Source organism: Misgurnus anguillicaudatus, chromosome 21, assembly GCF_027580225.2.
Source record: "Misgurnus anguillicaudatus chromosome 21, ASM2758022v2, whole genome shotgun sequence".
Lineage (NCBI taxonomy): Eukaryota > Metazoa > Chordata > Actinopteri > Cypriniformes > Cobitidae > Misgurnus > Misgurnus anguillicaudatus.
The window spans coordinates 25,545,296-25,562,934 of record NC_073357.2 but is presented as its reverse complement, the minus strand read 5'-3'; the positions used below and the strand labels follow the sequence as shown (position 1 = coordinate 25,562,934).

The window sequence follows — 17,639 nt, the reverse complement described above, 5'->3', positions numbered from 1 at the left end:
AATAATAACAAAAAAAATAAGGCAGTGAAAAGCTTTTTTAAGTATAATTAACACATTACTTAAAGGGATACTTCACCGATTTAGCATTCAGCTTTGTATCTGTAGAAACCCGGCAGTATTACTGAATGACCATGTTTCCCTCCATCATTTCCCCCTGAGAGGAGAGATATCTGCATTTTGGTTCTGCTAAAAAGTCCTCCGATGATGTAATATGACGATTTTTGCATCATCGGAGGACTTTTTTGCAGAACCAAAATGCAGATATCTCTCCTCTCAGGGGGAAATGATGGAGGGAAACATGGTCATTCAGTAATACTGCCAGGTTTCTACAGATACAAAGCTGAATGCTAAATCGGTGAAGTATCCCTTTAATACAAACACTACAAAATCAAGTTTAGTTAACTAATAGTACTAGTATTACTCAGTTAATTTAACTTGCTTTTTCTTGGTAAAGGTAACATTCCAAAAACAATGATTTAGACTTCATTTTTCTGTGAGATGAGGGCATGAAACGTTTATTCGATCAACGTGCCCACACAGTTTTGTTTTGAGCACCTGTAAAGTGCAACAGTCTATGCACAAGCACCAGTCTTCTGAACAATGGTACACTGCAAAAAATGTATTTTTGTCTTGTTTTCAGTAAAAATATCTAAAAATTCTTAAATTAGCCTAGTTAGTTATGTTTACTAAAATCATTACTCAAAATTATCAACACAAAATGATTAAGTTAATTTTCTTCTTACAAATTTAACTGGATTATACATGATAAAATGAAGTTGAATTTACTCAATTATGTGTTCATTTAGAATTACTCCAATTATTTACATTTTGATGTTATTTTAACTTATATTTTGATTAAAAAAACATGAATTCAAAATGTTTAATACAGTTTACTCATTTTATTTGTGTTTAATCTACTAAGGCACAGAAACACATTTTACAGTGAAGGAAGTATACTCTCACGTCACGTGCTATTGCTGATTTTTAACAGTGAACAACCTTGAGCCGCAGATGAGAACATGTGGTAAATAAATCAGGGGAGGAAAGTATTCATAACCTAAGATAAGAAAATCAGGAAGTGGATTAGACGTGAAACAAGCATAGCAGTTACCATTTGAACTTTTAATGATGATTTGAAACACATTCACAGTGGAAGAGGGAGTATCGTCAAGGCTCAACTGAAAATAAATCTCTTTGGCTGCCATACAGACAGTAGTATGTTGATAAGAATTAAAAAAGGTGCAGGCTTTAGTTAAGACACCACATGCATACAGTTTATAATAAGAAGAATTTAATGTAGGAAAAATGCAAAGAAATATATGTTTTTTTGTCAACGGTGCATTTGGAGACTCAGAAAAACAATGAAGACTTTTATCATAAACTTTAATTTGCAATAATAAGAACAGGCATGAGACATACACTAAATACGACTACATTAGACAAATGTATAAGACTAAAAATAAACAAATACTGAAGAGAAACAGGAGATCTTAAATGAAGGGGAGATGATGATGATGATGATGATGACAGAGACAGGCAGAGACAGGTGGAGGATAATGAGAAATGTCTAGAGGGATGCAAATGGTGAATACAGGGGGAACAGAACTGGAGGACAGACATAATTTTTTTTCTCTGAGTAATTATATTCATATACTCTATATATTTTTTAATACCTTATTTGGAGTTCAAATATTCAAATACATCAAATATTTTTGAAAATGTCATTATAATGAAACCATCTAGATATTGAAATGAAAGAACTGAATTTACTGTAGGTTTAAAGTTAGCATGGCCTATTATTTTTTTTAGTAATAACACACATAATCTTTAACTCTTCCTTGCCAGCATTTTTTTAGTTGCCAGCCAGCATCAGCATTTTTTATGATTTTCACAAAAATTTAATGCCTTTCAGAATATTTTCTTCTTTAAATATATAACATACAATATATCAAATCAAAGAACAGACCCTCTGCTTTTTAAAAAAATTGTTTCATATATCTTAATTTGCTCACCTCTCAAATATGGGTAGGCTTCTTCAAAAATACCAAATTTTGAGCAAAAAGCTTAAATAATCGCATTTTTGTAACGGACTTTTGTTAGAGATCAGATTTAGAACGACGATCAAAACATACACAAAGTTTTTACTGTTTTTGGATCAGTGGATGCTTCAGTGTTTTATAACCTAGGTAAGAGCATCACCTAGTGGATAATAGTGAAAATATGAATTGCCGTAAAAACACGTTTTTGGGGGGGTCAACGGTATTTCATGCATTCTGACTTATTAACACAGTTTAAGAGTTGGTTTCCTCATGCTAAACAAATGCAAAGTGTCAAAAAAGAAGTTGGATGTGTTACAGAGTATTTCTGCGCCGAATGCACTTCGTCAGGGTTCGTACAAGTTTCAGTAAGCTATGCGTATCACTTCTTTTTATGGGCACTTCCCCCGGAAAACCCCGCCCACACATCAATCAGCGGGAGAGCGGAAACGCTAAGGACACTAAGTTACAGGCATCACTTCACGCGACAGCTTTGTTTTATATCAAGACTCAACAATGGCATAAAAGAAGAAGTGAGAAGAAAGCCAGCATTATGGAAACAATGGATATAGTTTGTTTATCCGGGGTAGCAGCGGAATTGTGCGTGTGTGTTTGTTTAACGCTGGATTTCATTGAAAAGTCCCAACTGCGTCATGAGTTGCATGCGGTAAGTTTCTCTGTCTTACCCCTTACCCCTACCCCTCGGTTTTGCGCATTCATGTGAGGCGAAGTGGCGTCTCAATTCTCAGTTTGATCAAGGGCTAGGGCCAAGGCGTAGGGATAGCTCTTGAAACGAAGTGTGATAAGGACAACACTTGAAAGAGAGGGGTAAACGTTAACGCAGGAATTTCTCAGGAGAGCCGACATCAAGAGTCGAACTGTCAAGGAGTCGCACAAATGAAAGTAACGTTATTTTCAGCAGTTTAATTAAGATTATATTATGACACTCATGTTTTATGATACTTTTAATAAAATGTTCATGAGGTTTTAATTGTGTTTTTGAATCGCTAGTTAAGGCGCTAGCTAGCAGCTAAGTTATGCGCTATTTGTTGAGCTCAGCTCAGGCAATCGATACCACAACCTGAGGCGACGGCATCTTCTTTGTTTATGTCAACACTTGTCTGTTTACGTAGCAGTCATTTTTTAGACGAACGATCTGTCTTACCCCTTTCCCTTCACTTGGTTTCGAGGGGCAAGGGGAAGACGAAGACAAAGGGGAAGGGGTAAGACAGAGAAATGAGATTGGCCCTAAGACTTCCTCTTTCTGATTTTTTTTGTACGTTATTGAAAATAATCGGTAAAGTCTGTCTACTGTCTTTTATAAATCTGATAAAACTAAAGACTCTTCGGAGATATGAAGAATGTAATACTACTATATATATATATATATATATATATTAGAACAGCATCACAATGACCTTGGCATTGCAAACGCCATGCTCTACCCCTTAAGCTACAGGAAAATATAAAGGGCAGAATGCACTTAGCATATGCCGTATGTTTACACTGAATGTAAAATAGTTTGTAACAAAATGCAGCTTATTTCAGTCCACCTTCCTCTTTCTGACAGACTTGCTGCAACACAAAAGCTTGCATACATAAATTGAGGCCCAAAGACCTATCAATGGGAATGACAGTAAAACTGCTACAACATCAAGGCTGTGGTAAGAGTACCAGGGCATGTTAACACCCTGTGAGCGAAGATGTGCTGCTCCTTTGTGTCTCATTACATACTCGATCCAAAAAGTGGCAGTATCGAGAGGAGACAATGGCAGATCACGATGCAGCTCTGACAGTTTCTGCATGCTATTTCTGTACACTGGGTCCTCAAGAACATCTTGGAGGGCTTTGAGGAATTCTTGTTCTGTCAGCGTTGCAGCTTGAAGCACGCGGGCTACACCTCGAACCTGGAGTCGCATAACATTGTCAAACTGGTCGAAGAGGAGTGGTAAAGCTAAGACAGGGACTCCATGGTAAATAGCCTCATAGATACCGTTAGTACCCCCGTGAGATACAAACATGCGGGTCTTCGGATGACCAAGGAGATCATTCTGTGGAAACCATTCTAGAAGAAGAGTGTTGTTTCCCAGAGACGAAGGCGGATCTCCGTGGTACCTCCACACGACTTTCTGAGGGATCTTAGCGAAGGCAGTAGCAATGACTTCATTGATCTCTGTAGGAAGTGCACCAACCGCAGCTCCCAGTGACATCATCACCACTCCGTGCTCTCCGGAGCTCTGCATGAAGTCTTCAAGCTCCACAGGAAGTGGTTGCGCCGGCCGACATTGAAATCCGCCGATGTAGACAACGTTAGGCATGGTGGGCCGTGGAAACTCAAAAACAAAGTCCACTCTCATAAGCCAAATGTCAGCCGACTGCTGCATTTTGAGAAGATCTGAGCCTGGTGGGAAGTGACGGTCAAGCATGTCACTGTAAATGGGCACAATGATGCAGTGCTCCTGAAGAAGGCTGACCAGATACCTCAGGAAGTTTTCCGTTCTTTGCAGGAAGTTCATTCGGTCACTGAACAACGAGTTATACATCGGAACGAAGGATGGGGGTGATGGAGCAATTGCCATGTGAGCATCCCCTGCATTTAGCCAGCGCACATTATAAATCATGGGAAGGGCGAGAAACTTGGCTAACAGGACTCCAGCAGGGAAAGCAGGGTCTGTTAGCAGCAGGTCAAAGTTAGCATCGCGCAAATGCTTAACAAGTGATGTATCATCCAATATCGCAGAAATCATTTGAAGCGCTCCCTTGTGAAATATCTTTAAAGTGTTGGTTATATCTTTCTGCTGTTCAAAAAAACGAACGATGGGTGACATCCTCTGTAAATCTAGTGACCTCTCTAATAGTATCTTGAAGAAATCAGCTCCAACATCTTCTGTTTCCGTGGGGTTGACGGTGATGGTGCTGTAGATAGGAGAACTCTCTTGGATGTACCAACTTTTGGATGATCGCACAACGGTAATGCTATGCCCGTTCGTGTGGAGCTTTCTAAGAATGACCTGCATGTTTACCCAGTGGCTTCCGTCCTCGGGGAACACAAGGACATTTCCACCATGACTACAGCAGATCATGAAGAGCAGACAAGTCAGTGGAGCAAGATGTATCCACTTCAAGCCCATCTTTTAGAAAACTGAAAAGCACAAAAGATAGAGACTGTGAGATGTTTCAAATTTAAAGCCTGAGCACTTTTTTGGATAAAATGGATAATAGTCAGTTATTGAGCAAATGCCTAGTAAGTAAATCTGTAAATCTGTGTTCTTGCTTGTATTTAAGAAATGGAAATCTAAAACATAATTACAAGATAATAGGGATTGAATTTACACTCCTAAAAATAAAGGAACTACAAAAAGCTACTTCACAGTAACTGTTATCATGAAGCAAGTTTTGTGCATTTGTGTTAAACTACAAGACATTTCTTAAAAAAAACATCTGGTGCAGATTTCTAAATAAACACTAACCCCAGGTTTCACAGACAAGGCTTAAGACTAGTCCTAGACTAAGACACATGTTTGAGATGTTTCAACTGAAAATAACTTGCACCAACAAATGTTGAAATATGCCAGTGCCATTGATCTGTCTGAAGATACACACCAGTAAAATCTTTTCCTAAGGAATGTTCATAAAAGATGCTTAAACATCTGAATTAAACTAAGACCTAGTCCTGGCTTAAGCTAAGCCTTGTCTGTGAAACCGGGCCTAATGCTTTACTGGCCTAATAATGTGTAGTGTAATAATCATCAATCATCAATAATGATAAATTGTGGAACAAACAACCATGGCCAACCACTAAAGAACATGAATACGAACTAGAGTATGAAACACCCTTAAAGCAAATTTCCGGACCTGACCACAAAAATATGACTTTAACTTAACATCAAATGACAGAGCATTAAGTCCCGAGCTTTGATTTGTCTTTTTTCTGATTTTTACCAGCTATTTGGGTTAGGAAGAACCAATAAATATAATAACCAAATATATTTCTTTGAACATGAAGCAGTGTAATTGTCCACGTTTGTGTACAACAGGGTTTCAGTTACACAGAATGAAGTTTTATGGTGCAAACAACAGAAAATTGTAATGTCCACGTATGTGGACACACTAAGTGTTAGGAGGTTAAGATTAATTCATGAAAACACACAAAACCATAATGTGAAAGCATGCGTGATATGTGCTTATGATGCATCCATGTATCCACCAGAATGACCTGCTTTTAGATAAACATTAATTGCTGTACCAAATGCTCAGGAGAAAAATTAACTGTTAGGCCAGCGGTTTTCAAACTTTTCGGCATTCGAGATGCATTAAAGGACACATATTATGAAAATTAGACTTTTTCTATGTTTAAGTGCTGGGTCCCCAGTGCTTCTATCAACCTAGAAAATGTGAAAAAGATCAAACCAGTAACTTCTGGTAAACCATTCTCTACAAGCATGTGAAAAATAGGTCATTGAAAATTGGCTCCCTTTGTGATGTCAGAAGGGGATAATACTGCCTCATTATCCAACCATCAGCCCATTTACATTTTAAAGGACACACCCAAAAAACTGCAAATTTTTGCTCACACCTAAAAATGTTAACATGTTATATAATAAGTTATCTATATATTTTGAGCTAGAACTTCACATACCTACTCTGGGGACACCAAAGATTTATTTGACATCTTAAAAAAGTGTTGTAAAATCTAGTTTTGTGTAGATTAGATTAATGATACAATACCTTATTTTTTAATTACACAGAATTGATGATAAATGTATGCATTTTATAAAATGTCATAAAGCTGGGGCCACCCTGGCATCAGCCCGCCCCTTAGTTTAAGAACCAATGCATTAGGCAAGTTCAGGGCCACGAGCTACCAAGGGCACCCAGTTCTGCGAAAGTTCAAATCTATTGCATTTTTAAGAGAATACTGCAGATATTCTTTAAAGTAACTATTATCAGAAAGCAAGTTTTGTGCATTTGTGCTCAGCTATAAGACGTTTCTTTTAAAAAAAAACTCAGCTGGTGCAGATTTCTACATAAACACTAAAGCTTTACGGTACATGTACACAAAATAAAGAAAGTGCTAAGCATCTTCCAAAATCATAGAACAAACAATTTTAAAGCAAAGAACATGAATATGTACAAATGTCCAGTGCTTTACTTATGAAACACCCCTTAAGCAAACATCTGGACCTGACCACAAAAATACGATTTTAACATACCTTCAAATGACCGAATAAGCTTGTTTCACCATTATGTAAATGCATGCATGGTTTGTGATTGTCCTACATCTATGTCTCTACCAGAATTGCCTGTGTGTGTGTTTGTAGTTAAACATTTATTGCTGTACCAGAACAAATGATAACAGCTATTTCAGTCTCACCATAAGAGTTCTTGAGGTGATCAAAAAATGCTCTGCAGCACGTAGATGTTCAGCATATAGTATCTGTGTCTTCGCAGCTCTCCAATGTTTGGCACAAGCTATCAGTATCATCCTGAATGCCAGAGCTCATACTGCTAGAAAATGTTAACTATTCCTGATTTTCCTTATTCCTGTAACTCCACATGCCATTTAGCTCCTCCCACTGGCTTTCTCTTTCAATCTGTCAGCCCTGCCACTAAGGACTTTTTGTACAAACATCTGCATTCAGTGTAGCAGATGTCTGGAAACACTCTATTATACCTTACCAAAATGAAAAACAAATGAAAGCCATGCCTTGTGTGCCAATAGTCATTGGGTTAACATAATCACCAGTTTTACTGATATGGCATTTTTGCAAAATCTTGTTTTGGCACAATTTTGGAAATATTGTTTTGCTGTATGCATTCCCTCAGAATGTATGAGGTTTTACGTTACCTTTGTGTAACTTCAGCCAATCCTGTCGATGCTCCAGTAGTTTGTTGAACACCCTGCCAAGCTTTGGATTCCCAAATCTTATATTCAAGCTTTCAAACACAAGACAAGACGAATCTGTTGAAGCCTGTGTGTTTTTCCATCATGTTCTCTGTAACTCGAGTCCTGAAATGGCCTGTGCTCACAGTTCAGCTCATCGAAGAGGAGAAATGCTGGATATCCTTGCTGATTCTCTCTTTGCCTTGATGTGAATCAAACTGATGTATGAAGGTCTCTGGTAATGGAAAAACTGGGGCGCTGAAACTGAAAGCGCCTATGGAGGGCTATCAGCACTCAGCTCACACGTTTCTGGTTGCCAGAGAACAGCCTGGGTCAGTTGCTTTTGGAAGGCAAAGCATTTATTTATGTTGTGCTAAGCAAAAGGCACACATAGTTTGTGTTTCTAGAATGCAGCTTCAATTCAGGTTTTTATATATAAAAAACCTACTTTGTTTAACACTGTTGCAATTATTGTAATTATTTTGATGGATTAGGTCATAAAAATGAATATTGTGTCATGGTTTACAATCATGTCTTCAATGGAAAATGATGCATTGAATTTCTTTTACGATTTTAAATACTTGACTTACCTGATGTTAGTGGTTGATTTCAGCTGAGCTGTGAGTCATGTCAGTAAATAAAATATACATGATACATCACTTTAATTTCAGCATAATGTATAATTTATATGTTTAGAATAGCAAAAGTGCAGCAGATTAATTTGCTGGTCAGTGTTTCAATAGAATGTAAATAGCACTTTTTTCTTTGCAAATAACTGCAATATATGAAGAGTTTGGTTCCAAAACGCAATAAATCCATTTTGACAAATTTTGGTAAAAACGTGTTTTCTATACCAAGAAAGTGACAAGATGAAAACAACTATTTTCTGTTACAAACTTTCACATAGCATCTTTAGGTTATAAAAACATAAAAAATTCAAATCCATAAGTTGATTTTCAAAGATTTATTATAAAAACGGATAATTTTTTCCACAAAATGCAATAAATCCATGACAAGTTTTTATTCAAAATGCTATAAATCTATTGAATCAATAGCCTATATAAATGTGCATTCATCTTTGCCATGTTATATTCATTTAGTTGACTAGTTGTACACACTAATTAAAAATATAAACATTAATGTCATTAATCAAAACACTTACTTTGTCATATCAAGATCACTGTCATTGCGGTTACTTGACGTCCTCGCTTAACGTCTTTCACAGAGATCAGCTGTAAAATGTTTTTGGTCCTGCTCGATTTTCGTTGACTTTGAGTAAAATTATGGAAAGTTTTTCATAAGATCCTCTGGGGTCAATGTGTTAGCATGAGAAGCTTGCTGTCGGGAGAACAAGCACCCGTCTCCCGAGTGCCTCTCAGGAAAAATATTAGATGCTGATGGCTTACGTTTCTTTCCCATCACAGAAAACCATCACAGGTTTAGCGATGCAATTAAAGTATTATTTTGTTTTGTTTGTTGATCACGAAGTACAAAGTAGATGAGGAAAACTAGGACTCCGTGTACTCAGTGCGTCCGCCATTGTTTGTTTACATTGCGTGACTGGTGGCTGTAATATCAGAAATGGATTTATTGCGTTCTGTAAAAAAGGAGCAGTGGCGTTTATCGCATTTTGGGAAAAAAGGGAGAAAAGATGACACAATAACACGGCGGATATTGGATTTTGCGTAAAATTAAGAATTTACTTTTAACTACTGACCTGATATAATACTGATTTTGGCAGTAACTCATTTTTTTCAAAAATGGCGTTTATCGCGTTTTGGAACCAAACTCTTCATATATTCCTGTTTCACACTTTCTTACTTAGTATTTTTGTCTTGGTTTCTGTAAAAATATCAATTTTCTTTTTTAAATGAAGATGACCGAGGAAAATAAGTCTAGTTTTTAGACAAAAAAATTTAAAATTTAAGAAAATTTGTTCTTAAAACAAACAAAATAAATATGCCAATGGAATAAGAAAACATTTCTTGAATTAAGTTTTTATGAAAAAAGTAAACTTATTTCAAGAAAATCTTTCTTATTCCATTGGCAGATTTTTTTTTGCTTGTTTGTTTTAGCACTTATTTATATTTTGTCTAAATCTAGACTTATTTTAATTTTGCTCACCAAGAAAATACATCTTAATTTAAGATTTTTTTAGATATTTTTAATGAAATAAGAAAAGACAAAAAAAGAAAGTAAATTTTTTGCAGTGGATGCATTTACTGGATAACAGTAACATTTGTGGGCTGTAATTTAAATTGAAGCTTTGTTAGTTGTTATACACTGTAAAAATAATTTGTGGCTGAACTTAAATAAGTAAGTTACCTGTTTGCCCTAAAATTTTGAGTCGGCTTAATTTGGCTTATTTTAAAACACTTTAAGTCAAACTTTCCTGTCAAATAAAAAGTTACTGTTGTCAGAATCCTGCCAGATCCTTGTTTGTATTTAGATCTAGTTTAGCATGGCAGGGTTCTGACAGTACATATGAAGCAACCTGATCTCACGAATTTCCGTGGCATAGTCACGGAATTTTGTGCTCATTTTTCCGTGTCATTCTCACAGATCTTCGCATTTTTCCGTGGCCCTGCTACGGACTGTCTTTTTCCGTGGCATTCTCACGGATTGGTTACTCAACTGTTTTGTCCTATTTTCTTACCATTTTCGCTTCGGTTTAGGGTTAGATTTACATGAAATGACATCCCTACCCAAACCCAACTCTAACCCCAACACCAGGCGACAATTGTTTAAAGTTTAGAAAATATAAAAGAACACATCAGAAAAAAATAGTATAAACCAATAGTTAAAGTGACATACTAACGCAAACACCAAATCTAACCCTAAACCGAAGTGAAAATGGTTTGAAAATAGGAAAAAGCAGCTGAGTAACCAATCCTTGAGAATGCCACGGAAAAAGACAGTCCGTAGCAGGGCCACGGAAAAATGCGAAGATCCGTGAGAATGCCACGGAAAAATGAGCACAAAATTCCGTGACTATCCCACGAAACTTTGTGAGATCATGTTGATATGAAGAGTTTCGTTGCAAAACGAGATAAATCCATTTTTTTTTTGTCCAAACATGTATAATATTATGTTATCATGTTATAAGTTTGGTTTATGGTGCTACTTAGCTGTATTTTTTAGGTTATGAAGGTTTAAATCAAAACAAACCAACTGCAGTTGAATTGAAATTAATTGGAATGCACAACCAAAAAACGAGATTTCTGAACAATTAAAAAAAACGGTGGTTATCTCGCTTTGCAACAAAACTCTTCATATGTTCTATGTCGGAGATGCGTGGTTTTAGTATTGGTTTATTCTGACCACGCATTTCCCGGGTCTCGTCACTTTTCCCCCGATCCCTTACTTGTAAGGATTTCCAGGTGTATGTAATTTACATTGTCCCAATTTATTGTCCTTGTGTTTGCTGTTCTGTGCACGTTCATCTTATTGCATATCCTATTGGTTCCTGTGAGTATTAAGTGATATCTAGCCTTAGTCTGTTTAATGTTTTGTTTAAGTTTAGTGTTAGTTCAGTGTCGTGTTTTTCTTGTCTTGTTTTGCCTCCTCGTGGGTTTTTGTTTTTCTGTTACCCCATTTGTTTAATAAATTCCTTTGTCGTCAAACATCTGCATTTGTTTTTTTGTGTCTTGTGTTCAAAACCCTGACAACTGTTTGGCTTTTTCCTTTTGTTGGTCTTCTTTTCCACCAAGGTTTTGGATGTTGTGTTGATAGAATCTTATAAATTTGGCTGTGGGCCACACCTTACCAAATCTAGTCACCTTCTTCTATGTTTTGGGAAAATAGGAAAATATTTTTTTCTTAAATGTACTGTAGCTCATGTTTCTTTCAGTGCTGGTTTTGAGATCTGTATCATGTATTACTAAAGCTTCTATTTATCTTGTTTTTCCTTCTTCGAACAAACGTAAAGGAAGAGAAATTTACATAAAAGTTGCTAAGATGGCCAAGGGAAATGGTGCCACATCCAGACTATAATAGGCATACTGTATGCGTCAGTCCATAATGTGGTCCTTTGTTTCTTATAACATACTCTATCCAGAAAATGGCACTTTTCAATGAAGTCATTGGTCTATCCTGATGCAAGTGTAAAAGTTTTAGCATGTGCTTACAGTAATTACGATTCTCAAGGATATCTTTTATGGCTTCAAGAGACTCATCCATACTTTATAACAGTGGCCACCTCTAGCATTCGGGCTACACCTCGAACCTTCAGGCGAATGATGTTGTCGTACTGATCAAAGAGAAGAGGCAAGCCCAAAAAAAGGAATGCCATGATAAATAGCTTCATATATCCCATCAGTGCCACCATGAGCCACAAAAGCACATGTCTTCGGGTGACCAAAGAGATCATTCTGAGGAAGCAATTTACCTTCAAAGTGTTGTTCCCAAGCATTAAGGGCTTTCCACCAATATACCACTAAATAGGAAAGCAGCATGGCACCAGGCGCAACTTGCTTTTAAAGGGGATGAGAGCTGAGACTCTCATTGCTTTATTGCACGTTATGCGCAAAAACAAACCCATTACTTATTAGGAGAATAGGAACAACCCTTTTGGGCCGTGTGCTTGGCGCATAAACCATTTTCCCTCTGTTAAATTATCAAAAGTGGAATCGGACAAGCCCATTTAGACCGTGCGATAGACAATGCACTTAGATTGTTAAAATAGGGCCCAAAGTCTGCTTGTACTTACCAGACAGGAGGAGCTCTCTATAAGCAGAGATGGGCATAAATACATGGAAATGTATTTCAAATACAAATACAAAATACTGTGTCGAAAAATGTATTTAAATACAAATACAAAATACTGTGAGGAAAAATGTATTTAAATACAAATACAGTATTTTGTATTTTGAAAATACACAAAATACATGTGAAATTGGTGACTCAGTGCAAGTATCCCTATTAGGCTGAAATCTATCTGGGTCTATTTCTGAATGCCAAAAAGCATTTAGATGTGTGCAACTGCTTAGAAACTTTCATATTTTACGTACCCCTGCCCTGTAGGAAATAAAAAAACTAGAAAAAAAACCTTGGTAACACTTTACTTGAAGGGGTGTGCATAAGACTTATAAGTACATATGACACTTGTCATGAACATGAAGAAGATTTTATGCACATTTATGACAACTGCCATTAAGTGTCATTTACTCAATAATGTAATTTTTAATGCAAAGATGATATTGTTTGAGAAATCTTTGTTATGACAACTTGACATACACCAATACAACAAAACTTGTTATAAATCTGTCATAAACAATAATTATCAAACTTAAGAAACTACCTAGCTTTGTGGGTTAACATTACATTAAACTGTCATTTAAATGTCATTAAGTGTTAATACTATGTCAAATATTATTAATACTCGGTCAAAAAAACATTATGAACTGAAGAATATTCATGATGCTCTTATAAAACTATTTAACAGAGTATTAACACTTAATGACATTTTAATGACAAATTCAATTTGTATCACTAGTAAAAAGTGGTCAGTTATGTTGTCTTGGTTAGTGTCAAGTTGTCATGACAAGTTATGATGTATGGGTTAATGTCAAGTTGTCATAAAGACATCTCAAGCAGTGTCATCTTTGCAATAAAAATGACAAAATTGAACAAATGACACTTAATGACAGTTGTCATAAACGTCCATAAAATCTTCTTCATATTCATGACACGTGTCATGTCAGCCTTATGAACACCCATTCAAGTAAAGTAAAAACTTTTTCATGTGTCGTCGACCCACAACCTAAACAGTTTATATGTGAAGAAATCCAGGTATTTACTTCTCACGAGATGAGTGTTTGACAAATTATTCGGCAAACTACTTTCTCTCATTGCTGCTTTTTGATGGTTTTCAGAACAGTTACTCAAGAGTCGCCCTCTCTCATTTACAGAATTATACAACAGAGAGGACATCAAGCCTAAAAGTCTTGTAGTACTGAGGAGCCCGCAGGTTCACACCGTAGAGTAGAGCCATACGAATTGCAAAAGTGTAAACAAGGCTTCAACCGCACAAAGCTAAAAAGAAATCAGCAACTGTGTGCTGATTCCACCACTTGCCGTTTCACGTGTGAAAGGGCCTTTAAAGGAAAACAGTTTTTCAATATTTTACTATGTTCTTACCTCAACTTAAATGAATGAATACATGCCTATCTTTTTCAATATGTGCACTTCTTCTTTGCACAGCGTGTCATGAATGTGTTAGCATTTAGCCTAGTCTCATTCATTCCTTAGGATCTAAACAGGGAAGAATTTAGAAGCCACCAAACACTTCCATGTTTTCCCCATTCAAAGACTGTTACATGAGTAGTTACACGAGTAAGTATGGTGGCACAAAATAAAACGTGATTTTTAAGTGAATAAAAAACTATATTGTATGGCGGAAAAGCACTTCAACCTCTGGCGCAGTAACATCATCACTCCTATTCAACCCAATATCACGCAAATACGTGACTATTTCACGTATGGACCAACGTGAAAATGACACGTTTTGCCGCGTTTGAACATGAGCATGTCACGTTTCCTTTTTGTCTCATTTTCACGTTTTGGTTACTCTACTGAAATATTAAAAAATGGTGGTTTTCCTTTAGGTCAAAAGTGTAGGCCTATTTGTCAGCGTTCGAATTTGAATTTCCTTTCGCGACAGTTATAATAACACAAATCACATCACACCCAATAATTCAATCACCCTTGCTGTTTTCCCACTCCAACATTTCAATTATTGCCCACTAAAAGCTGCACAGATATATTTGCTTACCTGAACTCTGTTGTCTGGTCTGAACTAGTTGATGCATGAAAACAGCACCCTGAATGGTTGACTGGCTCAAAGTATTTTGAGTATTTTAAAAATACAAAAATACTCATCTTAAATGTATTTAAATACAAATAACATTTAATTTTTTTCAAAGGCTTTAAAATACAAAATACAAAATACTATTTTGTATTTCAAATACGTATTTTAAATACATGTATTTGAAATACTGCCCATCCCTGTCTATAAGGTGGGCTGATTGCTAATCAGGTGCTTTTGCAATACACTACTGAGGTAGAGAAGTATTTTTTTAACTCTTTCCATAAAGTTCATCTTATCATGAAGCTCTGATAGGGTCAGTGGGACATTGACATGACAGTGGAGAATGGGCAAACGTAAAAATGGCTATCCCCTGTGTTTAACCAGTGTCCATTTAAGACCATTGGTGGGTTAAGATAGTGGCCAATAAAAATTCCAGTTGGAATTACTGGATTAGTAAGAATCAAATCATATTCAGCTTCCTTCAGTCGTGCCATGAAAGCATTGTCCTCGAACATTAACGTAAGTTCTTTAGCAAGTAGAGAGTCACCGCTGGCGAACATTTTGGCAAGATACCACTGCAAGACTGTGTTAATGAATGAACCCATTTTGCGGTACTTAAGGTTTTGCCTAACCATTTTATTATAAATGTCCACGAAAGTATTATCCTGCAGGCACCGCATGGAGATTGTGTTGTATAATGGTGATTCTGTTCAAACGCATCACTGTTAGGTTGTAACCTTGACTGTGAAGTTCCTTCAACATTATTACTATGCTGAGCCAATGGCTGCCGTTGACGGGAACCACCAAAATGTTGCTGCTGTTCTGGCAACATCCAGGAAGGGGATTTGACTATATACAGTAAGCCTAGTCAATATTACCAACAGCCATAAAGGTTGCTGCATCCTGCAGAAACAAATTAAAACAATTAAAAAAGCATGAGGAAAAATAATTGAATATATATATACAATATTAGAATTTTTTTTAATAATAATTATTATTTAAACATTTATTATTTTGAATTATATACTTTGAATCATCACATTTACGTGCGAATTTATATATCATCTGTATTGCTCACTTATTTTCAAATATTTTTGTGGAAAAGTCATGGACTATGGCCATAAATCATTTTAAGAAAATGCAAATACAGTACTTGTTTAAGTTAATCCAATTTTTCACTTTTTACAGTGTAAAAGACTTTAATATGAACACAATTAGGCTACATTTAAGTATTGAACCAAATCTCAATGGCTACAGACCATAAAACCAATGGTTTAAAATGTTACAAAATTTGCAAAACTCTTACTTGTTTCCGTCAACATACGTGACTTTGCAGTATGAAGTTGGCTGACTGTAAACTTTGTGTTATCGTGAGAGTTTAATAACTGTTCAAAGTCCATTTCAGCATATTGATGTTTTACTTTGATGTTAACCGAGTGAACTGAACTGACTAAAAGTTCACGGCTGCTAAAGCCTTTCAAGGTAAAAGCAACAATGTATGAAGTACATCACTTTAAACAGAGACTTTAAATACAGACATCAACAAATGCATTAGATGGCCAATCTGCAAAATCGTCTCCTAATAACACAATACAAGCAATAAATATCTAGTGCATATATTCTAATAGCTTTGTTTTCTGTGGTGACAGGGTTAAAGCAGGAGGGCCAGGTCTGCCAAAAGCAACAAAAGTAGGTGTAATTGGTGGCTATAAATTCAGGCTATGACTCACTTCATGGACTTTATCACAAAGCCACAGCTTCCTCTTCCCTCTGTTACTTTCTATAGTTCATATTACCTGGTACAAACACTTTCTGCCATTGGGAATATACAAGCTAATGTTGTTGGCCATTCCAAACACAACAGCGAAAAGCAGCCATAAGGATTACACATAGTTTACCAGTTTCTATGGTACCATATTCTCCTGAACAAATAACAACACAGGGATAAATAATAATGTTGCTTTACATTGTTTTTGCTTACATTGTTTTTGGTCACTTCTAACTTAAAAGAGGAACTATATTTTATGGCGCAATAGCACTTTTGGGAGCACTTCGACTCACCTGAAAAGTCCGCTCCCCTTTTCCCTCTCAAAATGGGCGAGGGAGGGTGTTACTGCACCGAGTCGAAGTACTCCCAAAAGTGCTATTACGCCATAAAATGTAGCTCCTCTTTTAAATCCGCTTAGAAAAGTGCTACGTTTTATTTTGTACCACCAAACTTGCTCGTATAACTACTCGTCTTAAATAGGAAAAACATTGATGTGTTTGGTCACTTCTAACTTTATCTCTAAATGGTACCATTGAATGAATGGGGCTAAGCAAAATGCTATCGAAGCGCCGCAGCGCGCTCCAGCGCTTATGTGCACGCACACTGATGATAGAGGGATGTATCAACAATTCTTAGTTAAGGTAATAACATATTTTAATATTGAAAATGAGTAGACTATTCCTTTAACAGCAATATTCAATATTTAATCGACAAGATAGCTGACTCTGTGGTTGCCTAGCAATATAAAAATTCGCGTTGCATTGCTCTTTTTTTTAAAATAGCAGAGCGTCACGCCTTGCGTTCCAAGCGTTTAAAACGCGTTTGGTGTGATTAGCCAAAAAATCAGAATTGAGCATTAATGTTTGCAGTTTGAACCAAGTCTTAGTGTTGTAAAAATAGTGGTAGTTCGGTAGCAGCGGACAGCGGCTGGAAGAACGCATCAGGGATCGAGAAGCATCACACCATAATCAAGATATATTTTTTTATAGTAGCGTTTCTTTTCATGACAGTCAAGGTGCGAAATGTCTTTCGAAGCCATTTCCTGTATCTGTAAGAATCATAGACAGTAAAAGATAAGAAATCTGTAAATCATAGCAAGCTAGCCAATGCTTGTCAGTAGCCTGGTACTCGGTAGGTACTCAA

General features: G+C 36.4%; 1 protein-coding gene across 2 annotated transcripts; it reads right to left on the bottom strand.

Annotated features, from left to right (window-relative positions):
* Positions 1-732: 732 nt before the first annotated feature.
* Positions 733-8,663, bottom strand: ugt5g1 (UDP glucuronosyltransferase 5 family, polypeptide G1). Of its 2 annotated transcripts, none has more exons than XM_055198794.2 (2): positions 7,885-8,663; positions 733-5,178 (listed from the first exon to the last, which is right to left on the bottom strand). In XM_055198794.2, the coding sequence occupies exon 2, from the start codon at positions 5,165-5,167 to the stop codon at positions 3,581-3,583; it is 1,587 nt and encodes a 528-aa protein (XP_055054769.1). In that variant the 5' UTR covers positions 5,168-5,178; positions 7,885-8,663; the 3' UTR covers positions 733-3,580. The 2 variants fall into 2 exon arrangements, with proteins under 2 accessions (XP_055054769.1, XP_055054775.1); XM_055198800.2 differs by lacking the exon at positions 7,885-8,663 and adding an exon at positions 7,411-7,652.
* Positions 8,664-17,639: the final 8,976 nt, after the last annotated feature.